Raw genomic sequence first — 21,333 nt, forward strand, 5'->3', positions numbered from 1 at the left:
CATATTTCTTAGGATCACATCTAAATGTCTTATGAGATTCATCACTTGCATTTGCCAGGACTGAGTATTCTCTCTGGTGTCACAAATCTAGCTGTTTACATGTTTTATAATACAATCACCTGCCACAGTGGCCTGAAAAAAGCAAATAAACTCCAATACCTACACCTGAAGTGACAGAGGCCTCTTTCCAAAACACTGGTCAAATGCAAGGCTGTCCTGAGATCTGAGCTGAGAAAAGTATTTTGTTGGAACTTGAATGGAAGTGCAGCAAGTCTGATCCTGATGGATAGATCTGAATGAGTGAGAGAGCCTTGCACAAGAAATTCTCAAATATTGGCTATTTGGCAAGTGAAAAGGGAATAACATTACTGAGCATCTTCAGTGAATTGTGGCCATCTTTACAGAGATCACTAGAAAGCCAGAGGAACATACTGCGTCAGGCCATAGTCAGGCAATTTGGTAAGTCCAGATTTAGTTTGTTTAAGACTGGAACAGAACTGCTGCAACCACAAAAAAAAAAAAAAAAAAGAATTGTTGACCCAGTATAAACTGACTCTGACAGGTCAATAGGATCCAAGAAACTTTACATGAGAGCAAAATTCACTTGGTGGGCTTGGCAGTGGATCTGATGTCGTCTGCACGTTCTGCTCTACTAGGTTGCATGGCTGAATCACCCACAGCCAGCTCAGTCGCTCCCCACTCCCTTCTCTCCAAACCCCTAGTCCAAAGATGTCACTGCCCTCCTACATGCATAGCTTTGGGCATCTGCTGGACTTGGCACTTCCCTTGGTGGGCAAGAGCTTCTCCATGCTTAGGCTCAAATTGTAATCTCCCTCTCCAGTTGGACCAAGGCTTGATATATCTGTGACAAAGGCAGCTTAGGTTCAGGCTCAGTTATGTCAAACTGCTGTTGCTCCACATCTCTGCTGTGGCCTGGTGTCACCCAGCACATGCCCATCCTTTGCTGTTTTCTATGTTCTTTTCCAGGGCTTCATGGCTGGTCTCAGCCTGTTGACTTCTCACTTTCACACTCCATACACACCGGTGTTGTGTTCCCAGTACAACTCTCCACACCGGTAAGCTGTCCATGGTATTCTGCTGCGGGACCCAGGCACTGCAGCAGCAGCCGCCCCTGCTGGCATGGCCAGGATGCACCGAGTGCCTTCCAAGCCCTCAAGTCCACTGAAGTTCCTTGCTGAGGTGCTGGCAAGTCTGCAGCAGGCAGCCTCTGGGTCCTGGAGCCCTAGCGGAGGTCAACTTCCAAATCACAGTGTTTGGTGGGGACAACAGGAATGAGGGATGTCCCACTTCCACATGACTGGTGTGACCATCCTCTCCCCTACTGCTTGCCGTCTCATGTGTTTGTCTCGCCAAGCGAGCGATAAGCTCAAAACAGGTTGTTTTCCCATCATGGAGTCTTCTCTTTACAACAATATTTTCAGTTTTACAGCAATACTCCTATGTTATACCACTCTTCTGTTCTTCCTACCCAAGGATATACTGAATAGGAGACGGCAGTTCTTTAGCCTCAACTCTGAGCTTCTTTAGTACCGGGAAAGCTCTAGGAATATGGTCAGCTCTGTATTTACCTGTCACATGCACTCACTCTTCCTTAGAATATGTAGAAAGTAAATGGTACTCCTGGGGCAAAGGAGGTTTACATTAATTTCCGTTGCCAGCTTCTGCTGAAAAAAATCTTAGCAAGCTGCCTGGATGTTGTAGCACAGCGTGTACTGCAAAGGACCTTGTAGAAGCAGAGAGGGGGTAGTAGTGTGATGGTCTGGTGGTGGTAAGGTGCAAAGGAGACGTGGTGCTTTCTGTCTCCCAGGCTGAGGATGATCTTGGGAACATGAACTCTCTTCCCTAAGCAAGGCAGCCACAAGCACCCTACACTTCAGTGGGTCTGGTGCCCCACCGTGCTATGGGAGAGGGAAAATGCACTGGCACAGGACACCCATTACAACAGACAGCGTAAATACCACATCACATTGCCTAGTTTAACAGAAACATACAGCTGGGCAGTCATGGACAAACAACTGCTCTGGACCAGATTTGCTCTATCAGTCAATGCTGTGATGGAGAGATCTGGTTTTAACACTTATGTGCCTTCGGCATACAATACAACAGCTTGACAAGCAAGATGAAAGTGGAACAAAAGCAAATTCAATTCTATTATGGATTGTGTTTTCATTTGGTATTAAATCAGTCTCAGTAATCTTCTGTGACATGTAGCCACCTTTTACAGCCTTCCTTTGTGCTGTCCTCTTCAGGGAGACAGAATAAATATCAGCACAGGACTTCTCATTGGGTGCCCAGGAGAAAAAAGCAGGCAGACAAGACATAAAATGTTCCTGAGACTAACAAGAGGACGTGACTGCAATGATTATGTTGAATAATACTGCCTGTGAGGGCAGAAATATTGCACTGCCAACATAATGGCGAATTTTATAACAGATCCCAAGATGTCTTTGAGGTGTCAGAACCCCAAAGCTGATCAACGCATATGTGGGGGGAGATAACTGTGAGAAGCCACTCGAAATGCCAGATTATATATTCTCTCCCCCTAAAATGAGCTGGAAAACTGAACTTGAGCTTGAAAAGATGAATTTGAAGTGATTTGTGGTCAGTGGCGATTTTTACGAGATAAAATTTCAAAAAATACGGCAAATCTCAAAAAGGCTGTGATCCGCAGAAAAGCTCGAGTAAATCCAGTCATTACATGATAAAATAGGATTTAAATTAAGAGATGCCTTTAGGGAGGAGGAAGAAACTCAACTCCAAAGAGCAAGGGAAGAAATAGCAGTTATCCTGGCCTCAATATACACTTGATAAAGTCTTGAGAGACACAGAGGAGAGGCACAGAAGGGCCCAGCACGAAGACTAGAGCTTCAGACACCCCTTGCCCTGGTTGGCTTGGCCCTTCATCTGGGAGAGGCCATCTCTGTGCCGCAAGCCACGTGAAGGAGGCGTGAGGTGCCACGGCCCACGGTGCCACTCTGAGTCATGGCCCTTCGTCTCGAGAGGCCCCGTCCATGCTGTGAGCCGCGTGAGGGAGGCGTGAGGCGCCGTGGCCTTGGCCTAGGGGAGCCCTCTCGGTGCCGTGAACTGTGTGAGGGAGGCGTGGGGCGCCTTGGCCTTGGCCTAGGGGAGCCCTCTCGGTGCCGTGAACTGTGTGAGGGAGGCGTGGGGCGCCGTGGCCTTGGCCTAGGGGAGCCCTCTCGGTGCCGTGAACTGTGTGAGGGAGGCGTGAGGCGCCGTGGCCTTGGCCTAGGGGAGCCCTCTCGGTGCCGTGAACTGTGTGAGGGAGGCGTGGGGCGCCGTGGCCTTGGCCTAGGGGAGCCCTCTCGGTGCCGTGAACTGTGTGAGGGAGGCGTGGGGCGCCTTGGCCTTGGCCTAGGGGAGCCCTCTCGGTGCCGTGAGCTGCGTGAGGGAGGCATGAGGTGCCATGGCGGACGGCGCCTCTCCAGTCCCCGACCTCTGCCCAGGAGAGGCCCTCCGGGTGCCGCCGGCCGTGGGAGACAGGTCCGCGGTGCGCGGCCCTCGGCGCCGCGGTAGGTGCCCGAGGAGCGCGGGGCCCCTCCGGCCCGCGGGGGCCGGGGCCGGGGGAGGCCGGGGCCAGGGGGGCCGGGGCCGGCGCGTCACGGCCCCCGCCCCGCGGCCGCCGAGTGACAGCGGCAAGTGCGGCGCGGCTATAAATGCCGGGCGGTGATTGACAGGCCGGCGGCGGCGGCAGCGGGGCAGAGGCAGCCCGGCCGCGGCCATGGGCTCGCCGCGCCGGGCCCTCGGCCAGTCCTACGCGGGCAACGGGCTGCTGTCGCCGCGCCGCCCGGGCAGCGCCGAGGGCGCCGAGGAGGCCGAGAGCGCGGCCTGGGCCTCGCGGCCCGACCGGCGCAACTACCTGCTCAGCATCCGGCCCGAGAACAGGTGAGGGCGGCCGCGGGGGCCCGGCCGCGGCTCGCGGGCCCTGCCGGGGGCGGGCGGCGGCCCCGCTGCGGCCTCCCCGCGGCGGGAGGGGCCGGGGCCGCCGCGCCTGGGGCTGGCGGGGGGGAAGGAGTAACTGCCTCGTCTGCCCGGCGTTTAGTCTGGGGAGCTTGAGTAAAACTGCTGTAAGAGAGACTAAAACTAGGGAGCCGCGGGAGGCTGGGGGTGGCAGAGGCAGCCGGGGCGGCGGAGCGGGGTGCGAGGCTGCTGCCTTGGTGCCCCCGTCGGTGCTCTGCGCTGTGGGAGGCAGGTGCTGCCCGAGACCGAGATTTCAAAGGACGGAAGAGAGCCCAGAAGCCTCGAATAATTAAAAAAAGAAAGACATAAGAGATGGGAAATAGTGGTTCAAAAATAATTTAAAGACACAATGGAAGCGCTGCTACCAAAGCTGTGAAATCGTAAGGCGTATTCACGCTGCTGAGTGGGAAAGTGCTGGCTGTGGGTTTTGATTGTGCTGTGGGAGGAGAGCGAGCTGCTGTGATCAGTGATTTCTTTTTTCTTTTTCCCGAACTGTGAGGCGATACTTCAGTTTAGAACAAACTGATACGATGATTGAACTTGAAATCGTATCACAACCCAGGCGTCTTTTCTTTCTGAAGGCGAATCGTCCCGGCACACAGAACGAGAAATGACGTGTCCGCAATCCGCTGGAGACTTTTTGCAAGATTAAAAAAAGCAGAAGAGGGGGAGCCGTATTGATGTTATGGGCTTGGGTTCTCAAAAACAATTTAGTGCTTGTTTGTTGTAGCCTGGAAGAGGAGGACTAGCTTGTCGCTTCCCAGAAAGGGGATGTATTTTTGTTTTTGTTGCTGGGGCAGGGATTGTCACTGTTGTGCATCTTGCTATAACAGGGCAGGTATGTAAAGTTGACGATCTTGCCGTAAAATCCTGATGGACACTAGCTTCTGTGTCTCTTCTTACTTTGGTATACTCAAGTTAAACTTGCGTACGGGATACTGCGCTGACTCCCCTGGCTTCACTGTAGTGAAGCTGCGTGTGTCTTATCTACGCCAGACTCTAAGCAAGAGGCCTGGTGTGTGTGTGTGCCTTATCTTATTGCCAAAAAGGTATTTCTACAGTGTAGATACGGACTATGTAGTGACGAGAACTACATTCTTGGGTTACAAGTAGCTTTAGGCAGAAGGTCTATGGTAGGAATAAAGCTCTTCTCTCATGGGAGAAGGTGTGGTAAATACGTTGACAACAGGCTGAGGTCACCAAATACAAGGAAACATGCCGGTGAAGACAAAGGCACCACTAAGCAGTTAGTCACCGAAAATAAAGCCTACAAACTACTAGAATTCACTACTCCTCAACTTGTATGCTCTCAAAATAACTGTGCCTTTTCCTTAATGATGTTTTATGAGTGGCTTCCAGCATGTCGAGGATTTATGCCTCAAAGAATCTGAGATGCGAAAATAAATAGAGAGGACAAAAAAAGATAAAAAGATGCCAACCGTGAAGTCAGATGTTTGAGCTGGGGCGATGCCAAAGTTAAGTTGCTTAATTCAGAACCTCGGTGCTTGTATCCTGTTGTGCAAGCTAATTACATACCACGGCATCTTCAGCACCAGCTAATGCTCGTATAGTGTCTACAACTAATCTGTGACCTCAGACTATACTTAATGCCAAAAGGAAATCTGTAATGGAGTACAATATTTTCCTTGTACAGATTAAAAAGTCCTTAGTAAATAAGTTGTTGAGACCTTTTGGTTGCCTAAAGCTTGTCTCTCTCCCCCACCAAGTATCTTCACATTGCAGCTTTAATCAGTTTATTCATAAAGGAGGATCCATCGCTCCTTCAGGTGACATCTCCAGCGCTCCAAACTGGGTTCCCCAAATCGTGGAAACTTTGTTCATGGCCACATTCGGTGAGTCCGACATGTTCCGGATGTGTTGACTGCAGCTCAAGCACAGTAAATCCAGCCTGTGTCTGCAAGGCTCAGAGTCCTGAACATCCTGAACCTGTCACGCTAGTACTGTACAGTGGGTGCACACCTATTTCCAAGTATGGGAGCCTTATACTTTTGCAGACGAAGGTGTATTGCCATGTTTAATCTGCAGTAGATTCATTTTCCACAAGTTTGGCCAATCCCTTTTTCAACTTGTTTATGTACTTGGTCATCAAAGCCTATGGCAAGGCAATTTCGTTTTGCCTGATAACTTCAGTGGCTGCCCCTTTCTGTTGTAAGCAGCAGTGAAAGATACCCTCTAAATAGCAAAACTGACGTTTTTCTTCTATTCATAACATAGCTTCCAGTTTCCCTGACAAAAAAGGAAGGCATAATATAGAAAGGTCTCATTCCCTGCATGGCCCTGGATGTATCTGCAAGCGCTGAAGACTTGAGCCAGGTGCTGCGGAAACTCGCAGTAAACTGTATTATTGCCTGTGATGCAGGGTAAGGGCTTGAATGAAATGGGGTTTTTGTCATATAATTAAATAATGCATCCTAACAATACTGAAAAGCAAATGAGTGGAATTGTGTAGCAAGACTTTCAGAAAGCAATTGAGTTTAATGAAATGCAGAAACATCTGGAGAGCTTCCCTGGGAGCATTTGAAAAGCAAGATGAGTGAAATGCAGATAACATTCAGCAGTTTTCGCAGAATGTATTTGAATTTGGTGGGTTTGAAGCTAATGGAAACAGAAGACATAAGATGCAGACACAGAATTGAAATTGGAGGCTGCTGTGGTGGCTGGAAAGCAAAGCGGATATTCAGATCTGAAGAAAGTGTTTTTCAGGCTTCTCTATTGCTGTCATATATATTTATAGAGTATGTTTAACTGAAGTCTTTATGTTCACTCTCTTCACCCTGTCTCGGAACAAAGCACTAGAAAGTGAATAGTGTGACATGGCAGAGGTACTTAAAGGCATGGAAATGCCTTTATGAACAGAAACTGAGATTAGGAATCCTTACTTCTGAGGAGCCTTGTGGGAAAGTTTCATCTACACAGTTGCATTAATGAACTGTGCAGAAAGAACAGCCTGGATGATCTTACTTTGTCTAATTCTGTAGGAAGAAAGGGATATTATGTAGATTGAAAGGATACTAATTTGAAAACCGGTACGTGCTTTTTCCTGATTTTATCTTGTAGAAATTGGCCATGGTACAGTGGAGGCCAAAAGATCAGAGGTATTGAAAATTGTCATATAGAGAACATCCGTCCCTTATTACAGAGAATATTGAGGATATTTACTTTTTGTGCCCTTGGGAGCTGCTCTTTAAAAAGAACCTTTCCCTTGAAACAGATAGTGAATTCCTGGCTTTCCTCTATCTTTAATACACCTCATAACAGACAATGTGAGTGGCAGGTACTGGACTTGGTGACTTGCCTCTGCCATGGCAGTTGGCAGGTTTTTTTAAATTCTTCTGTCTCAAAGCACTCAGCTATAATTACTTCAAAGTGAGAGCAAAAGCTGCTAGTCCTGTCCAGAGTCTGCTCAGCTGCATTTGTGGCCCACAATTTCAAGATATCTCTTTTGATACCCTTTCTGCAAGAACTCTCTGGGTTTAGAGAGTATCTAGTTCAGAGATATAATTTTATGTAGAGTTATGACAGAGGCTTCATCTGAGTCCTCGGCAAATTACTCTGTTGTCTTGGTGTGAAACAATTTGCACCTCTCTTCGAATGCAGATGTCTGCCCCGAGGTCTTGCTAAACCATTGCCTCCCTGCTTGAATATCCTTCTGCTGTCGTAGCTTCATCTATGTGGATATTTATAGAGTATAGTGACATTGCCTCTGAACTTTTCTTGGACAGCTATCTTTACTTGTGGCAGTTCAGCTCAGGAGAGTGCCTTGCAATGATTCTCCCCCCCCTCCCCCCCCCCCAAGCATCTGGCTCTCCTGGCTAAGAACCATTCCCAATCTTGTATCTCTTGTATTGCATGTAATATCAAATGAAGGTGGAAGATCTGTTACTATAATCAATTGAGCTGAAAACACAAGAGTACTTAGTTCCTGAAAAGCATGCTTAGCTTCTCGTTCAGGGGAGTTCCCTCTTCAGCAGTTTGACATCTGTAACTTCTTATGGGACCTTGCTTTTGCCAGTAAGAGGTATAAATCTCTGATAGGAAAGCAACTGAGGCATCTGAGGGAATTCAATGTTTCTGTCTTGTCTGACCGAAGTGTCTCAAACCATGGAAGAAGGCATGCCTGGTACTCACTCAAACGGCAGAAGTAAATGTATTAATGGGTGAGTCGCTAGTCTGTAGGCTCTCTAGGTATTGGTATGCTATTGGTATAACTACCTGCACAGTGGTGTCCTGTTTGAATGGGACTCCTTGGCAGGTTTATGTCATGGATAATAATCCCAAGCTGCATTATCAGCTCCCTTTCTAAAGCACCCTGACTGTATCTGCTAGAAGAAGTCAAACTGATCTGAGTATGGACTGATAGATCAAGGTGTGGGGTTGGACAAAGGGTGCTCTTTGTGAGTGCTTTTAAGAGGCAAAAAATACATTGCAGGTGTGAATTTTGCTCTTCTCTGGAACCATCACAGAGATGTTTTCCAGAGCCTGGGATCTCTTCATGCTGCTCGGAAGGGAGAGGCATGGTCTCATGTGAAATAGGCATCTCTTGTGCCACAGCAGAGGCGATTTCCGGGAGACAGGATTAAAATCTGCTCTTACCCTCGCTCCGTCTCAGCTAGAGAAGGGAGGTCTCAGATGAATGAGGCTGCTGTTGCCTTGCACTGACTCTGTCTCACATTTTATAGGCCGATCCAAGGAGTGCAAAGTAGAAGAGCTGTTACAGGGACAACTATATTTTCACCTTGCTTATTTTCCAACCCATACCCACTAAGCACAGTGAGTTCAGTGAGATATCGGAAAGATGTCAGTTTATCTGAGCATCTCATTGTACAATATTTGCTTTGCTTTCTGTTGTACTTCCAAATTCCTTGATTTCTTTCAGCTAGCTGCAGGCTAACTTGGCCCACAGAACCAGTAATACTTTAGAGTTCAGTTACACAGATCTGCATCATCTTCAGCATGTTAGAGGTTGATACAGGAATATATAGCTTAATCTATTTATTGTCTTCTATCCGCTCTGTTAATGAAATCCAGCTCTAAATTGTTTATATGCGAGTTGATGTTCATCTCGTCTCAAAGTGAATTACCTGCAGGAAAATGCCTTATTTCTCCAGCTGTAACATCAATTCATTCTGTGACCTTGACAAGTAAAGACTCGATACATCCCTTTTCCAGTCTGTAAAATAACAATGTGTCTTGTACAACTCCATAGCACTCAGAGCTGCTCTGTCACAAGATTGCTGATAATTATTGCCACGGTATATGAAATACAAACACACTTGCTCTGTGTGTGCATGAAGTGCTTGATAAGAAGTGGGGCACACGGCAGGAAAGAAGCCTTAGGCATAACCACATGTAGATGAAAGCTTCATTGTTGGCTTTTAAACTCTAAAACGGTTAGCTACAGACAGCTGAGAAAACATTTGGAGTGGCTTGTGTTTGTCTCAAGCAGTGTTAACCTTGGAGGCGGAGAAGTTCATGTGAAATCTTATCCCTCGAAGTCTGCATGTGCAAAGCATGCCCAATGATATCATGGGACAGAATGCGGGTAGCGGGGAGAGTCCGCAAAGGGTTGTCAGGGTGAGTCCTCTGCCCTGCTCTTAAGAGGGAAGCGCTGCCCTGTTCTTCATGGGTTCTTGGTCTAAGGAGCTTTTGGCCAATAACGCTTCCCTACAAAAGTAATTTAGAGTCCTCAGTCTTGCCATCATTGACACGTTTCTCTGTTTTACATGCTGCACTGGGCAGCTAGTGTAGCTCAATCAAATTTTTATGCCGTTAAGAGCTCTGAAATGTATTAATGTCTCTGCAGCTCAAGCAGATCAAGTGCATGTACTTGTACACGTGAGTAGGGAGCCGTTGTGAAGTTTGTTTTAGTGTCTCCTAAGCCCCTGTTGACTTCCATATGAGGACATGAGCTGGAGGGAGAATGATTTCTTTATCTGAAGGGGAAAAGAAACAAGGAAAGAGAATTTCAAGCAGTGATTGCATGAGAGGGCTTAGAAAAGCTACTGGGTTTAAAATCTATATGTTTTTAAAGCAATTAACTCTTTAGCATAAGAGAGGCGATGTTCCGGCACAGGCCATCAACTTGAGCAATATTTTAATGATTAAAAAGTGAGTGTGCATGACAGTTCTGCCTCCTACCCTTGCAGCAAGACTGAAATTCATCAAGTGCATGGAAAAATAGGGGAAAGATTGTCTTTATTTGCAAAGAAAACTATGAATAGTTGAAGGGCTGAAAGCCATAAGAGGATGATAAATGTCTGTAGAAGTTTGAAAGTATCTAATGAAACAGAATTTAAAGAAGGATTAAGGGAGGTAGAAGCTATCCAGAAAAATAGTAGAGGGGTATAATTCTCATGGTCCAGTAAAATGGCAGTTAATAACCAGATCAGTATTTTTATGGCTAGCTCTCAACAAGCTGTGCTTCGCTTCCTAGATACCCAAGGTGGGTTTCCTTCCACTGGTTTTAGACATGCTAAGAGCAGACCTCTCTGAGCTAACTGGCCAGAGCTCCCTTCCTCCAATGGAGAGAAATTAGCACCTTTAGTCCTTGATTTACCTGCTTTAGATGCAACGCTGAGGATGAAATGAATTGTTGCCTTGATCCATTGATTGTAACAGGCCCCAAGCTTGCTCAGGGGAGACAAATCCTCTGCAGATGCTGCACTTAATTAGGTGAATCCTGTAGTCTGTACAGTAACAAATCTCTCTGGAGAATTGAGGATACACTTTGAGCTTGGACTGTCCGTAGCCCAAACTAGGCAGACAGTTGCTGGGGCATCTGGCATGCCTTGCTTGGAAGTCCCAGCTATCCAAGTTAATATATTGGTTTAGAGTCTGATGTAGATATGGTGGTGCAGTCCTACGTGGAGATACTGTAAACTTAATTAAAACGAGGTGAAACGCCAGCTGCTGGCAGGCAGGCCTGTTTTATTTGAAGCCTTTAAAATTTGATCTTCTCTCTGGGTGTAAGTCTCTAATCTGTAAAAATTCTGCTTGTCTCCTTAGAATAGTGAGGTTAAATTTGAATTAGTACTTGGGCTCTTTGTTTCTGTTTTTGTGTGTGTGATAATATCGAGGCCCCTCAAGAGACAATCGGTCCAATATTCAGCATTGTGTTTCAGGATGTGCCATGAATAAAGCCTGGGTTGCGTGCTCAGCCCGGAGAATTGAGAAAGTACTGAGCAGTGTTTAATTACATGATCACTGAACAGTGTTTAATTACATGATCGCATACACAAACACTAGGGAGTTGTGTTACAGGCACCCTTTATTCTGGTTCTTGTCTTTTGAGCGATTTACTTTGCAACCAAGAAAGGACTCCTTCCCATTTATCTTATGCAAGCAAGCATCATTTTTTTTCTTTTAAGAAAAAATCTGCCTATGCTAGCATTCTCCAGCAAGCATTTTAGGATCTTCCTTCTTAGCTCCTCAAGTGATGTCCATGTCCTTAGTACTCCTAGAGGTCAAAAGGACAGTTTCCTTTGCCACGGCATGCAAAATGTTTGAGTCCCTTTCCTGTTGGAAGAACTGGGAGATGAGACTCGTCGCATCTCTGTGCAGTTAACAGCCAGCTAGAGCTGCCCTGGGGCAGCCCAGAGCATTTCAGAAGGACGAGGTGCATCGGTCCCAGTCTCCCAGGGCTGCTCGGGAAGGCTGCGCTTGGGAGAGTTGTGGGGAATGGGAAGCTCAGATCCCTTGGAGAGGGGTCACGGCAGGGAGAAGAGCAGCTGAAAGTGCAGTTTGAGCTCTCCTAAGCTGTGAGGGCGGCTGGGAGCGACGAGGACAAGGTGGCGTGCTGATCAGTAAGGCAGGTAATGCAAGGAAAGCCTTGTAATGCTGGAAGGGACTTGGTACTCAGAGGGGTGCCCCAGGTACTGGAGCTCAGCTGGAAAGTTGAAGGCTCCTCTGTTACATTCATCTGACCTCTCTTGTGGGCCAGCACAGTGCATGCTGAGTTGGATCAGGGAGCTGATTGTCAGTCTGTTAAGGTTAGTGTTTTATTTTCTAGCCAGATAGCTCCTGATCTGCTCATCCTCTGGCTATGTGAACACCAGTGTTGGCACTGGGGAGTGATCAAGAATGTGCATCTGGGGGTGGAGAGGGTGAAGCTGCTGCCAGAAGGGCAACTGCCACCCAAGTTTGTTGGGTTAAAGCAACTTCTGAGCAGCTAAGACTTCTGCATTCCCCTGTCTAAACTGTCTTTGTTCCTCTGATCTGAAGGAGAGGAGTCAGAGCTCTTCAGAGGTTTTGTTTTGGTCCAGTAAAAGCCCCTGTGTATGTAAGTATTTGTTTAAAAAAATCACCTTAAAGGTCTGGTAGTTTTGTCTACTTTTTCTAGTTCTTCTAGTCACATGGAGACTCTGCCTCCACATATGGAAATGCTGCATGTTTGGCAGGAACAGTTTTCAGAAACCCTCTGTGGTCATTTTTAGGACAAGACTTTGAGTCCTGCTGACTTCTGGGCTCTGTGCAAGTCCCAGTCACACAGATCTGGTCGTTTGGGTAGAAGACCTGAAGACATGAACCTTTCTTGCTTTTCCATGCTGTCTCCTATAGCATTGTCATAAAGCACTAAAGAGGTTTGGCTGTTTCATAGTGGTCTAAAGTGAACAAGGCTGAGAAGGTTTGATCCATCTGCCCAGACCAACGTGGGTATTTGATTTCCTACAGAGAGTTCCCCAAGGATGTGTCTACACTGTGGTCACTTCTGAGGTTGTGTGGTGAGATTGCAGCGTAGACATGACTAACGTATATCTCGGCGTGATTCAACCATTCAGCTTGGGTAGTGTTGACTAGCTGGTACTTGGTTAGTTTTCTACTTCTGATTGCCGTGTAGGTGAGCTCAGGCATAGTCTAATGAGCTGCTCCTCACTGCTGCAGGTCTCTGCTGAGAGGTTATTTCCTACAGCCTGCCAAGGGCTGCTGCCACAGAACGGCAGCGTGGCTGTTTGGTTAGGGGCACGAACCGTCCCTGGAGATGGTTCTCTGGGAGAATTGTCTGCCACTGGTAAGTAGCTTGTCTGACGGGTGTCTCCAGTGTGAGTCTTGGCCTTTCATTTTATTCTCTGAATTGGTTGATGTTGTGACGTGTTCCTGCAAAGAGAACAAAAACTATAGATTCCTGTAAATCCTACTTTTTTTTTTTAATCTATATTTTAGTGATTTGGTTAGCAAGCTGGAGAGCCGTATATAAAGACTGAAGAGTTTTCAGCTTCTCCAAAAAGCTGATACCTCTGATGCTGAAGTACTGAGTGTGACCAACTCGGGCCACCTGCTTGTCAGCGGAAAAATGAGTTTGCGGCGCTCTGCACTCTTGAGTGCCATTTCGTTGAACGTCTCCTGGGTGAAGTTGCCTGCTTTGTGGCCAGAGCTGCAGATGGTGCATGGAAGGCTCAGGTGCTGCTTCTTGGAAACCTACTTGTATAAATGTCCTTACATTTAGTCTCTGTGATTAATGACTGTTTCATTTTTACAGCCTCTGATTACCATTTACAATGTGGCTTGCTCATCCTGGCAGTCAGCCTGAGTAAGGCAGTTGTACCTTCTTTTAATAGGAACTCTGACCTGTGCAAAACGACTCATCATTAATGCATCTCTGTAATGGTTTATTTCTGCTCCTTTCCATGCTTTTCTGTCTAATGGTTTTGTATGCTGTTTTTTGCTTAGCTTATCAAGCAGCAGATTATCTCTCTCCAGTTTAGGAAGGTAAAACTACATTGCATTAAACTTCTCTGACCAAGCACTTTGCTGAATCTGACTGCATGTGATTAATCTGTAATGCTTTGGTACTAATTAAAGAGAGCACTGAAGTGATGTAACGGCCTTATTCTGCATGACTGGATCTCTTAATACTTGCATGAACTGCAGACAGCGAAGTGAGTGTTTGTCATAAATCCTGTGTCAGGTGCAAGAAATATTCATCTTTCTTAGCCAAAGGATGGGTATACAGTTTGTTCAGCTATTTCTTGATATTAAAGTGAGACTTCCATACAGAGACGCATTAAAAAGTAGAACATGCGGCTGCGCTGAGATGCAATCAAAGAAGAAATGTTCTTCTTTCCCCACCATCCTGTGCTTTATCATGAAGATTCTCCTTCCTTTGGACTCTGCACTGAACCACACTTGTGCAGTTGTACTTTGCCTCTGGCAAAACAGCACATTTGGAAGTCAGTTGGCGTTAATGATTTGCTGCAGAAGCGGGTAGAGGACTGACTGTGGAGGGAAAGGCCTCTGCAGAATGCTCCTGTAGTTCTGGGATTGTTAACCAAAAGGTAAGGAAAAGAAAATAGTGATGAAGCTGACACTTCTCAAGTCTCCTTTTCCTGAAGGTTGCTTTTGTATGGAAATCCCTCTTTAATGTACAAAGGCTACTGAACTGCCAGCTGCCTCCTCCTAGGCTGCAGGGCTTTTTCTGCAACAAAGATGCAGTTTCAGGAAAGCTCGGAGGAACAGTGGCTGCCACCTTATATCACATTTCCTGAATGCTCCGAATTACTGATTTAGAAAGCGATTTGAATTGGACAAGTCTTGTTGCTGATGGAATAAGTCAACTGGGAACCGCACAGTGCTGCAGTCTCTAAAACCTGCCTGTGATTAATACAATGGTTTCTTTGAAAGATTAAATTGACTTTCCAAGCTTTTCTGCCAAGTGCACAGAGTATATTGGGCAAGTCTTGTCTGATTCATCTGCTGTGCCTGCAGAGTCCCCAGCTTCTGGTGACACTGCTTTCCAGAAGCATTCAGTAGCCTTTGCTGTATTTCACCCAACTCTGGGGTTTGCACTGAATAGACTAGACTTACTCCTGGTGCTGCCTGCTGATATCAGTGGCATGGTACTGGGGTTAAACTTGGTTCTGAGTGTAACTATGTGTGTGCATCACTTTTTTTTTTTTTTTTTCTTTTTGATAAGATGCTGATCATGTTGCTGGGATATGAAATGTTAATTGATGCTTGAGAAGCGCTAACTTCACTATGTGGATCTGAAAGGCATTTACTGATTGGGGGCTGGGCATCTGTATCGATTGGGCCATCAAAACCCCACCAGTAACTGCCTTGGCACCGGATTGTCTGCCTTGCTTTTTGGAAGTGGGAGGTTTTTTCTCCTGGTTTTGGAGTATGGAAAGGTTTCTTTGGTTTGAAACAGCTATTGGCTTCCACAGCCCTCCGCTGGCCCTGTGGTTGTGTGGGGAGTTGCTTGGCAGGACCAGTCTCCTGGGGACCATTGACTTCCACAGAATGGTGTCTAAGCTGTGGCATCTGCTTTTTACCCTCTGTCCCACGCGTGCGTTTGGATTAGACGGTGTTTATAACCCTTGCTCAGTAGATGAGGCAAGTTTGCAACAGCCCTAGCTGCTATCCTCTTTCCTTATCGTTACCCAACGAAAGCGGTGCCGAGGAGCTGGGTGAGGCTCATGCTGCGTCCCAGTTGTTTGTCACCCAGGGACTTCATCTCCCTGGATCTCTTACAAACTGAGGCTAGCAGGAAGCCAGAATGAAAATCATAGCACTGCGCCCTTCAGGTAAGTCTTCTGGGGGGGGGATGAAACGAGTAGCTTCTGTGCCTGGAGCGATCCTGGTGCCTTTCAGCCTTGTGTGTGGTTCGGTCCCTGCTGCAGTGCCTGTCAGCGCACCTGGCCTGGCTGCATTCATGCTGAGAAGTGTGGTTTTCCTCAGACACGTCTGCTTTCCGAGCAGGTACAGCATGAGTAGCAGCAGTGCCAGCATCCTGCCTGTGAGCTGGGGGCTGCTTTGAGGCTGGGGTCCTCCTTGTAGGGCACTCACTACGTGCTAGGAGCCCTTTTGCTCGTAGTGGAGCTGTGTCGGGAATGGTTTGGGGGCTTGTTCCCTCTCTTGCATGTCTCTAGGAGCTGATCATTTGTTCAAGGAATATGTCTTTCACTGCTGATAGCAGTGTAAGTAGAGCTGCCAGCTACCAGTTCTCTGGCAATTTTTGCTATTTCTTTGAAGATCCTAGCACTTGAGACCTTGGGTTCATCTCCTAGTATAAACATTTAGCTTTTTAATTGCAGAGAGAAACCTACAGAGAGGATGCTCTTCACTTCCAAGGGCTCCAGAGCACTATCCAAATAAAGACACAACTGGGAGATAAATCCTTTTTTCCCTCAAATAAAGTCAAGGTCTTCTGGGGCCTCTCTTGGTGACACTTTTCTGTCTATCAGGGTTGGCAGTGCTGCATGAATACAGTGATTTAGTGCTATCCTTGAATAGTACTTGAATGACTGGGAAATCTAAGATCCACTTTATGAACTTCTGAGACAGTACTGGCTCCTTGGATAGTTCTGGCTGATGTCCTGGCCTGAACTTCAGGGTCAGTGCATGAACTCGTGGTGCATGTGGCCTGTAATACCTACATGCAACAGCAAGCAGTAAACTGCTGTCAGCTTCACATACAGTTCCTAAGCTCAGGAAGGTGTAAGCCAGGCTGCAGGTATCCTTCAGTGAGCTGTCCCCAAAGCAGGGAACATTTTGAATTCAAAGCCTTTAAAGAAGGCCAGGTGTTAAGGAGCCATGTTTAGTTCACACTTGGCCTGAAATCCTAATACAAATTTTTCACAAATAAAATCCCAGTGAATGGAACAATGCTTGAAACACTTGTAGTGCGGTACCAGGAATATGAAAGTGAAGCTGACTTTGTTAGTGTCTTAAATTAAGACTGCAAACTGATTAAAGAAATGCTCAAGTGTAATCCAGAATTAAATTGCTCCTGACAATTATTTCTGATAACATTATAGGCAAAGGGGATGTCTCCCAAGTGACACTTTAAATTGACAGTGTCATTTTAGGAGTGAAAAAACAGTCAAGTAGCATCACACTGCACTGGAGTTGTGAACAACTTAATGTTGGGATGGTGGGAGGGAAGAAGGGCATTTAAAACAAGAATGCTTGATGATGGGGAGCAGCACAGACAGATCTCTGAGACCAGATAGAAAGGAAGGAGACCCTTTGATTTCTTTCTAGGTCCTTCATCTCTAAGAAATACTTCTTGAATCTTCCAGGAGCACCTTCTGCGCAATCATTTCTCAGCTGACGGAGGAAACCCAGCCACTATTTGAAACCACTATCAAATCCCGTTCTGTGTCCGAGGATTCTGATGCTAAATTCACGTGCATAGTGACAGGTAACTGTCTTCAGTGAATAACCTGGTCCTGCCTGACTTGCCGGACTTGTGCTAATAAAACTCTAGAGCAAGGGATAACAAGACAACACACAACTCCACTGTTGTCAGACTGCCAAGTAAAGGTTCAGCAATTGCATGATTTCAGCTTTAATTTAAAGGGGAGGGGGGAACACCTGAGACTGTAAGGAAGCAGAGGTATAACCTAACGTCTCCAAAAAAACAAATTTAAGTACTGAAAATGGAAAATGCTAATCACTACTTGGGCTTGTAACAATTTATTGTCCTCCTCTAGTCTCTGCTTCTTCTCTAATCATGGAATCCGTAACTTGGGAATGTGCAGTTTTGAAGACTAAAGCTGTCATATTGGAGCCAACTTTGGCTCTCCTTGGCTGTAAGTGGCTGGAGCGCAGCAGGGGTGGCACATTGGTGATAGATCTGAATATCTGAATGTCTGAAATAAAAGCCAGTTGCTGCCCAGTGTGCTAAAATCTAACCTTGAGCAGGAAGGAGTTTGGCCAGCAAGAGGGGGAAGGGGAAGGCTGAAGAAGGGGGTTCGTAGTAAGCCATTGTGGTGATGTGGCATGGTAGTGTTGATGTAAAAGCAAGCAACTCCTTTGCCCATGGGCTTTTGTTTTGCAAGTATAGAGACTCTAAAGCCTCTTTTTTTGGTAGTGTCTATCTGTTTAAGACACTGTCGGTCCTTCCTGATGTTGCACAGGTTATCTATTCCAGCAGGCTACTCTGTGAGAGATGTTAGGCAAGTCTAAGTTTTGGAAGCAGGAGGGTATCTCCAGTGAAACTCTGCCGCAAGTACCAAGCCCTTCCTGTGATTCAGGAAATCTAATATGCCATTGGAAATATGCTGTAAATGAGTTACGCACTAACAACAGCAGGCTGAAGCCCTTCTGTGGGAGCTGCCAACTTTGAATTCTTGGCTCTTCCCATATAGGCTCATTTGTCAAAGGTCTGACTTTCTGATCTTGTAGGGATGCCACCGGTGTATTGAGTTCACTGACTGCTTAACTTCAACAGAGCACTTCCCGATTCCTAGAGCAAAACTGGACTGCTGGGGAGATGCTGCCAAGCCATGCCATTCAGCCCTTCATTAGAAGAGCTCAGTCAATTAAAGTTATTTAAATAGAAAAGCTTTCTACATATTGCACAGCAGTGTGGAACTCACTAGCACTGTGCATTGTGCAAGCCAAGAGTCTCGGAGGTCAAAAAAATGACTCATGCTTAGATATGTTGGAAAATCCTGAGCAACAGCCGATACAGTCCTGTCTCTTCTACCTCCCCTTGCCTGAAAGTGTAGAAATGACTCAAACCCAGAGCTTCCCTCAAAGGCATGTGATGGCACTGCTCTCCCTCCCAGGATTTCTTGCCTCTTTTAGAGCACCTAGTCCTGGCTTCTCACACTGGCTTAAGTCTCTGTTGGCTGCCCCTTGGGGTTGGCAGTTCCTTCTAACAAATATCATCTCTTCCAGAGTCCAGATGATACCATCGGGTCCACGTGGGCTTTGTCAGTGCAAGAGGCCCATGCGTGCAGATGAGCTCTGGTTCACTGTTAGACTGGAAGGTAGCTGATGGGGAAGGAAGTGCCCTGCATATGCAACTCTAAAATGCTGTGTTTGCTCTTAAGAGGAGATGGGAGAGATGCTGAAGTATCTGATGCAAGGCTTCCTTGGCAGTAGGAAGTAAAAGCCACTTCTGTGTCCTCTCTAGTATCTCTCCCTGGAAAAGCTGGAGAAACTCTTCACTATACATTGTACAGGAGACATGTTGCCAAGGAATAACCACCTCTGCTTGTACCAAATTGAAGTATCAGCTCCTAGAGATGGATACAGTCTCTGTCTGGTCTGTCACCCTTCCCATAGTCCAGCCTTTGCTCTTGGCAGGCAGGAGGCTGTCTTCCAGCTTTCGGTGACCTGCTGGTGCTGTGTGGCACACTGTGATTTCTTACTCCATCAAGTGCAAAGCTTGACCTGATACTGGTCTCACCTTTTAAGGTGAAGGAAAATGTCAAATGAACATCTTCGACCTGTTGCCTATTGCAATATTTTACACCAGTAGACTGAACTAGAGGAAGTTTTTATCCACTTGAAGTGAATAGACCCACAAAAAGAGAATTTTGATGGAAATGTCCTTAAAACTTGTGCCCTGTGATCAGTTTGAGAATCTCTTGCATGTAGTCTTGTGGACTCTCCTAGGAGCTTGGGATCTGTTTGGGAGAGAGGGTCACGAGGTTGAAAGTTAGCTGCAGCTGCAAAATCTAATCAGTAGTTCAACTATCCCTCTCTGCCATGATTTTTACATTCAACTAGGAGATGTTACAGAGAGAAAGGAAGTACATCCCTGGTCACTGCATGGCAACCAGCATGTGTCCCAGTGTTGTGGCTTGGGTCCAAGGACACTTTGGTTCATAGACTTATAGGAGGCAAAGGGTGGACTGTCAGCTGCTGCTGTTGTGACTCTCAAGCCCCAAATACACGTACATGACCTACGAGGACATTTTAATGTCTTCTGCTTCTTGATCGATGATGACAGTTACATGGAGTGCCACCTCTGGGAATCAGTGATTTGCTGGTTGCTTCCTAGGAAGGCAGCAAGATGCAAATGTTTGAAGAGCCAACCTCCAGAATGTGTGCTGACAACAACGTCTGTGAGGCAGACTTCCTAAGCTCTTGGGGTGGTCACACAAGCCCTCCTTTCCTCCTGTTGTCTAGTTCTCCAACGCTGCCTGCCTGCTACTGGTGTCCCTACTATGTCTGATTTGATTATTTCTGGTCAAATCCTGCATCAGTTATGGCACTTTTTCTTTTTTTGGACAAATTCCTTCAGCCTGGGGGAGGAGGGCTGGGGGTTAAGCAAGTGGCCTGGGTAGTGGGTGAAGGCCTGACCCTGAAAAAAATGCATGCAACAGGTCAATGGAGGGAGTTAGAAATGGGGAGGGGGAGGTTCAAGAGGAGAGAGCTGGCTGGTGGGAGCCTGGGTGCCTGGGCTCAGGGTGAGGAGGGTGAGTGAGAGGAAGGGGAGTGAGTGTCACTTGCAGGCCCCGGCATGGAGAGTTAGACTGTTCTTGGTGCATCCCAGTCCCCCCTGTCCATGTTACTGGAAGTCTTCTTGTCTTTGGTAGGGGCAATGGGGGCTTCAATCCTGAAAGCTGGAAAGGAACAGATCTTACCGTGACTCCTCCTCCCCAACCTGCCCACAGCCTCCGCTCCACATAGCTTGTGTAGAGCAGAAATGGAAAACCAAGGAAATCTGTGTGATTGTTTCTAAACTTCTTCCATTTTGCTGAGTTTCAAAAGCCCAACAACTACCTCCTGCCTGATAAAATGAAAAAAGTTGCTTTAAACAGAGTTTCTGTGGGTGATTTTGGGTAGCTATTGCAAGAATTTGTTTTGCATAAGGTCACAAAAACTTTGAAGGCTTCTCAAACTTTAACAGCTTGAGGAGAAAGAATATTTGATCTAAACTCAGCAGTTTCTCCAGGGAAAAATCCCTGCTCAGAAAAGTCTCTCTGGCCCTGCGGTGCAGCAGAGGACAGTGCCTGACTCTCATGCTGGAGTAATGCCTCCGGAAGACATACTTCCCAAAAGCTTTTGCTGGGCCTGAAGACACATAGGGAGCGTGGTGGGAGCCTGCCCTCCTCCCCAGGAACGCAAGGCACCGCTCTGTCTGTAAACGTGGGGCACTTGCTGGTGAATGTCGGAGACCAGCTGCTGGCAAATCCATCTCTGCACCAGCTGCACGGGGGGTCTGCAGGAGTGACAGATTTCAGGAGGACAAGTGCCCGGTTTATGAATGACCGCTGTGCTTGCAATGTGCTTCCGTTACATCCAGACGTCCAGCGCCTTGTAGCATGGCGGTGCCTGGAGACTGTGTCCTGAGCTCAGCTGCCTGGTCCCTCTAACTTGCTTGAAAGCAGCCGACAACATCAGCTGTTGAGCTGGGGGTGTTCCAGCTGCTAGCCAGCCCTGACAGCACTGCGTGCATACCGGGGGGTTAAGCCTGTCCCCAAACTGGAGGAATTTATTAGCGAGGCAGCCTGCAGATGGATGCCTAGGCCTGCAAGGCGAGCGGCGGCTCCCCTCCCCACCAGTGTGCAGGGCATGCCAGGGAGTGCAGCAGCAAACCTCCTGCGTGCTCAGGCATCTCTCCAGCCCCTGCTTGGC

General features: G+C 47.0%; 1 protein-coding gene across 2 annotated transcripts in view; it reads left to right on the forward strand.

Moving 5' to 3' along the window:
• The first annotated feature begins 3,732 nt into the window (after positions 1-3,732).
• The window catches only part of ALPK3 (alpha kinase 3), a 35,797-nt gene continuing 18,196 nt past the window's right edge, over positions 3,733-21,333 (forward strand). Inside the window, exons 1-2 of one of the 2 annotated variants that reach the window (XM_064517700.1) lie at positions 3,733-3,924; positions 17,037-17,158. In XM_064517700.1, the coding sequence (XP_064373770.1) occupies positions 3,761-3,924; positions 17,037-17,158 (286 nt within the window). In that variant the 5' untranslated portion in view covers positions 3,733-3,760. Of the gene's footprint in view, positions 3,925-13,209; positions 14,292-17,036; positions 17,159-21,333 lie in introns of those variants that run through there. The other variant, XM_064517701.1, reaches the window with a different exon arrangement.

This window comes from Dromaius novaehollandiae, chromosome 10 (genome assembly GCF_036370855.1).
Source record: "Dromaius novaehollandiae isolate bDroNov1 chromosome 10, bDroNov1.hap1, whole genome shotgun sequence".
NCBI lineage: Eukaryota > Metazoa > Chordata > Aves > Casuariiformes > Dromaiidae > Dromaius > Dromaius novaehollandiae.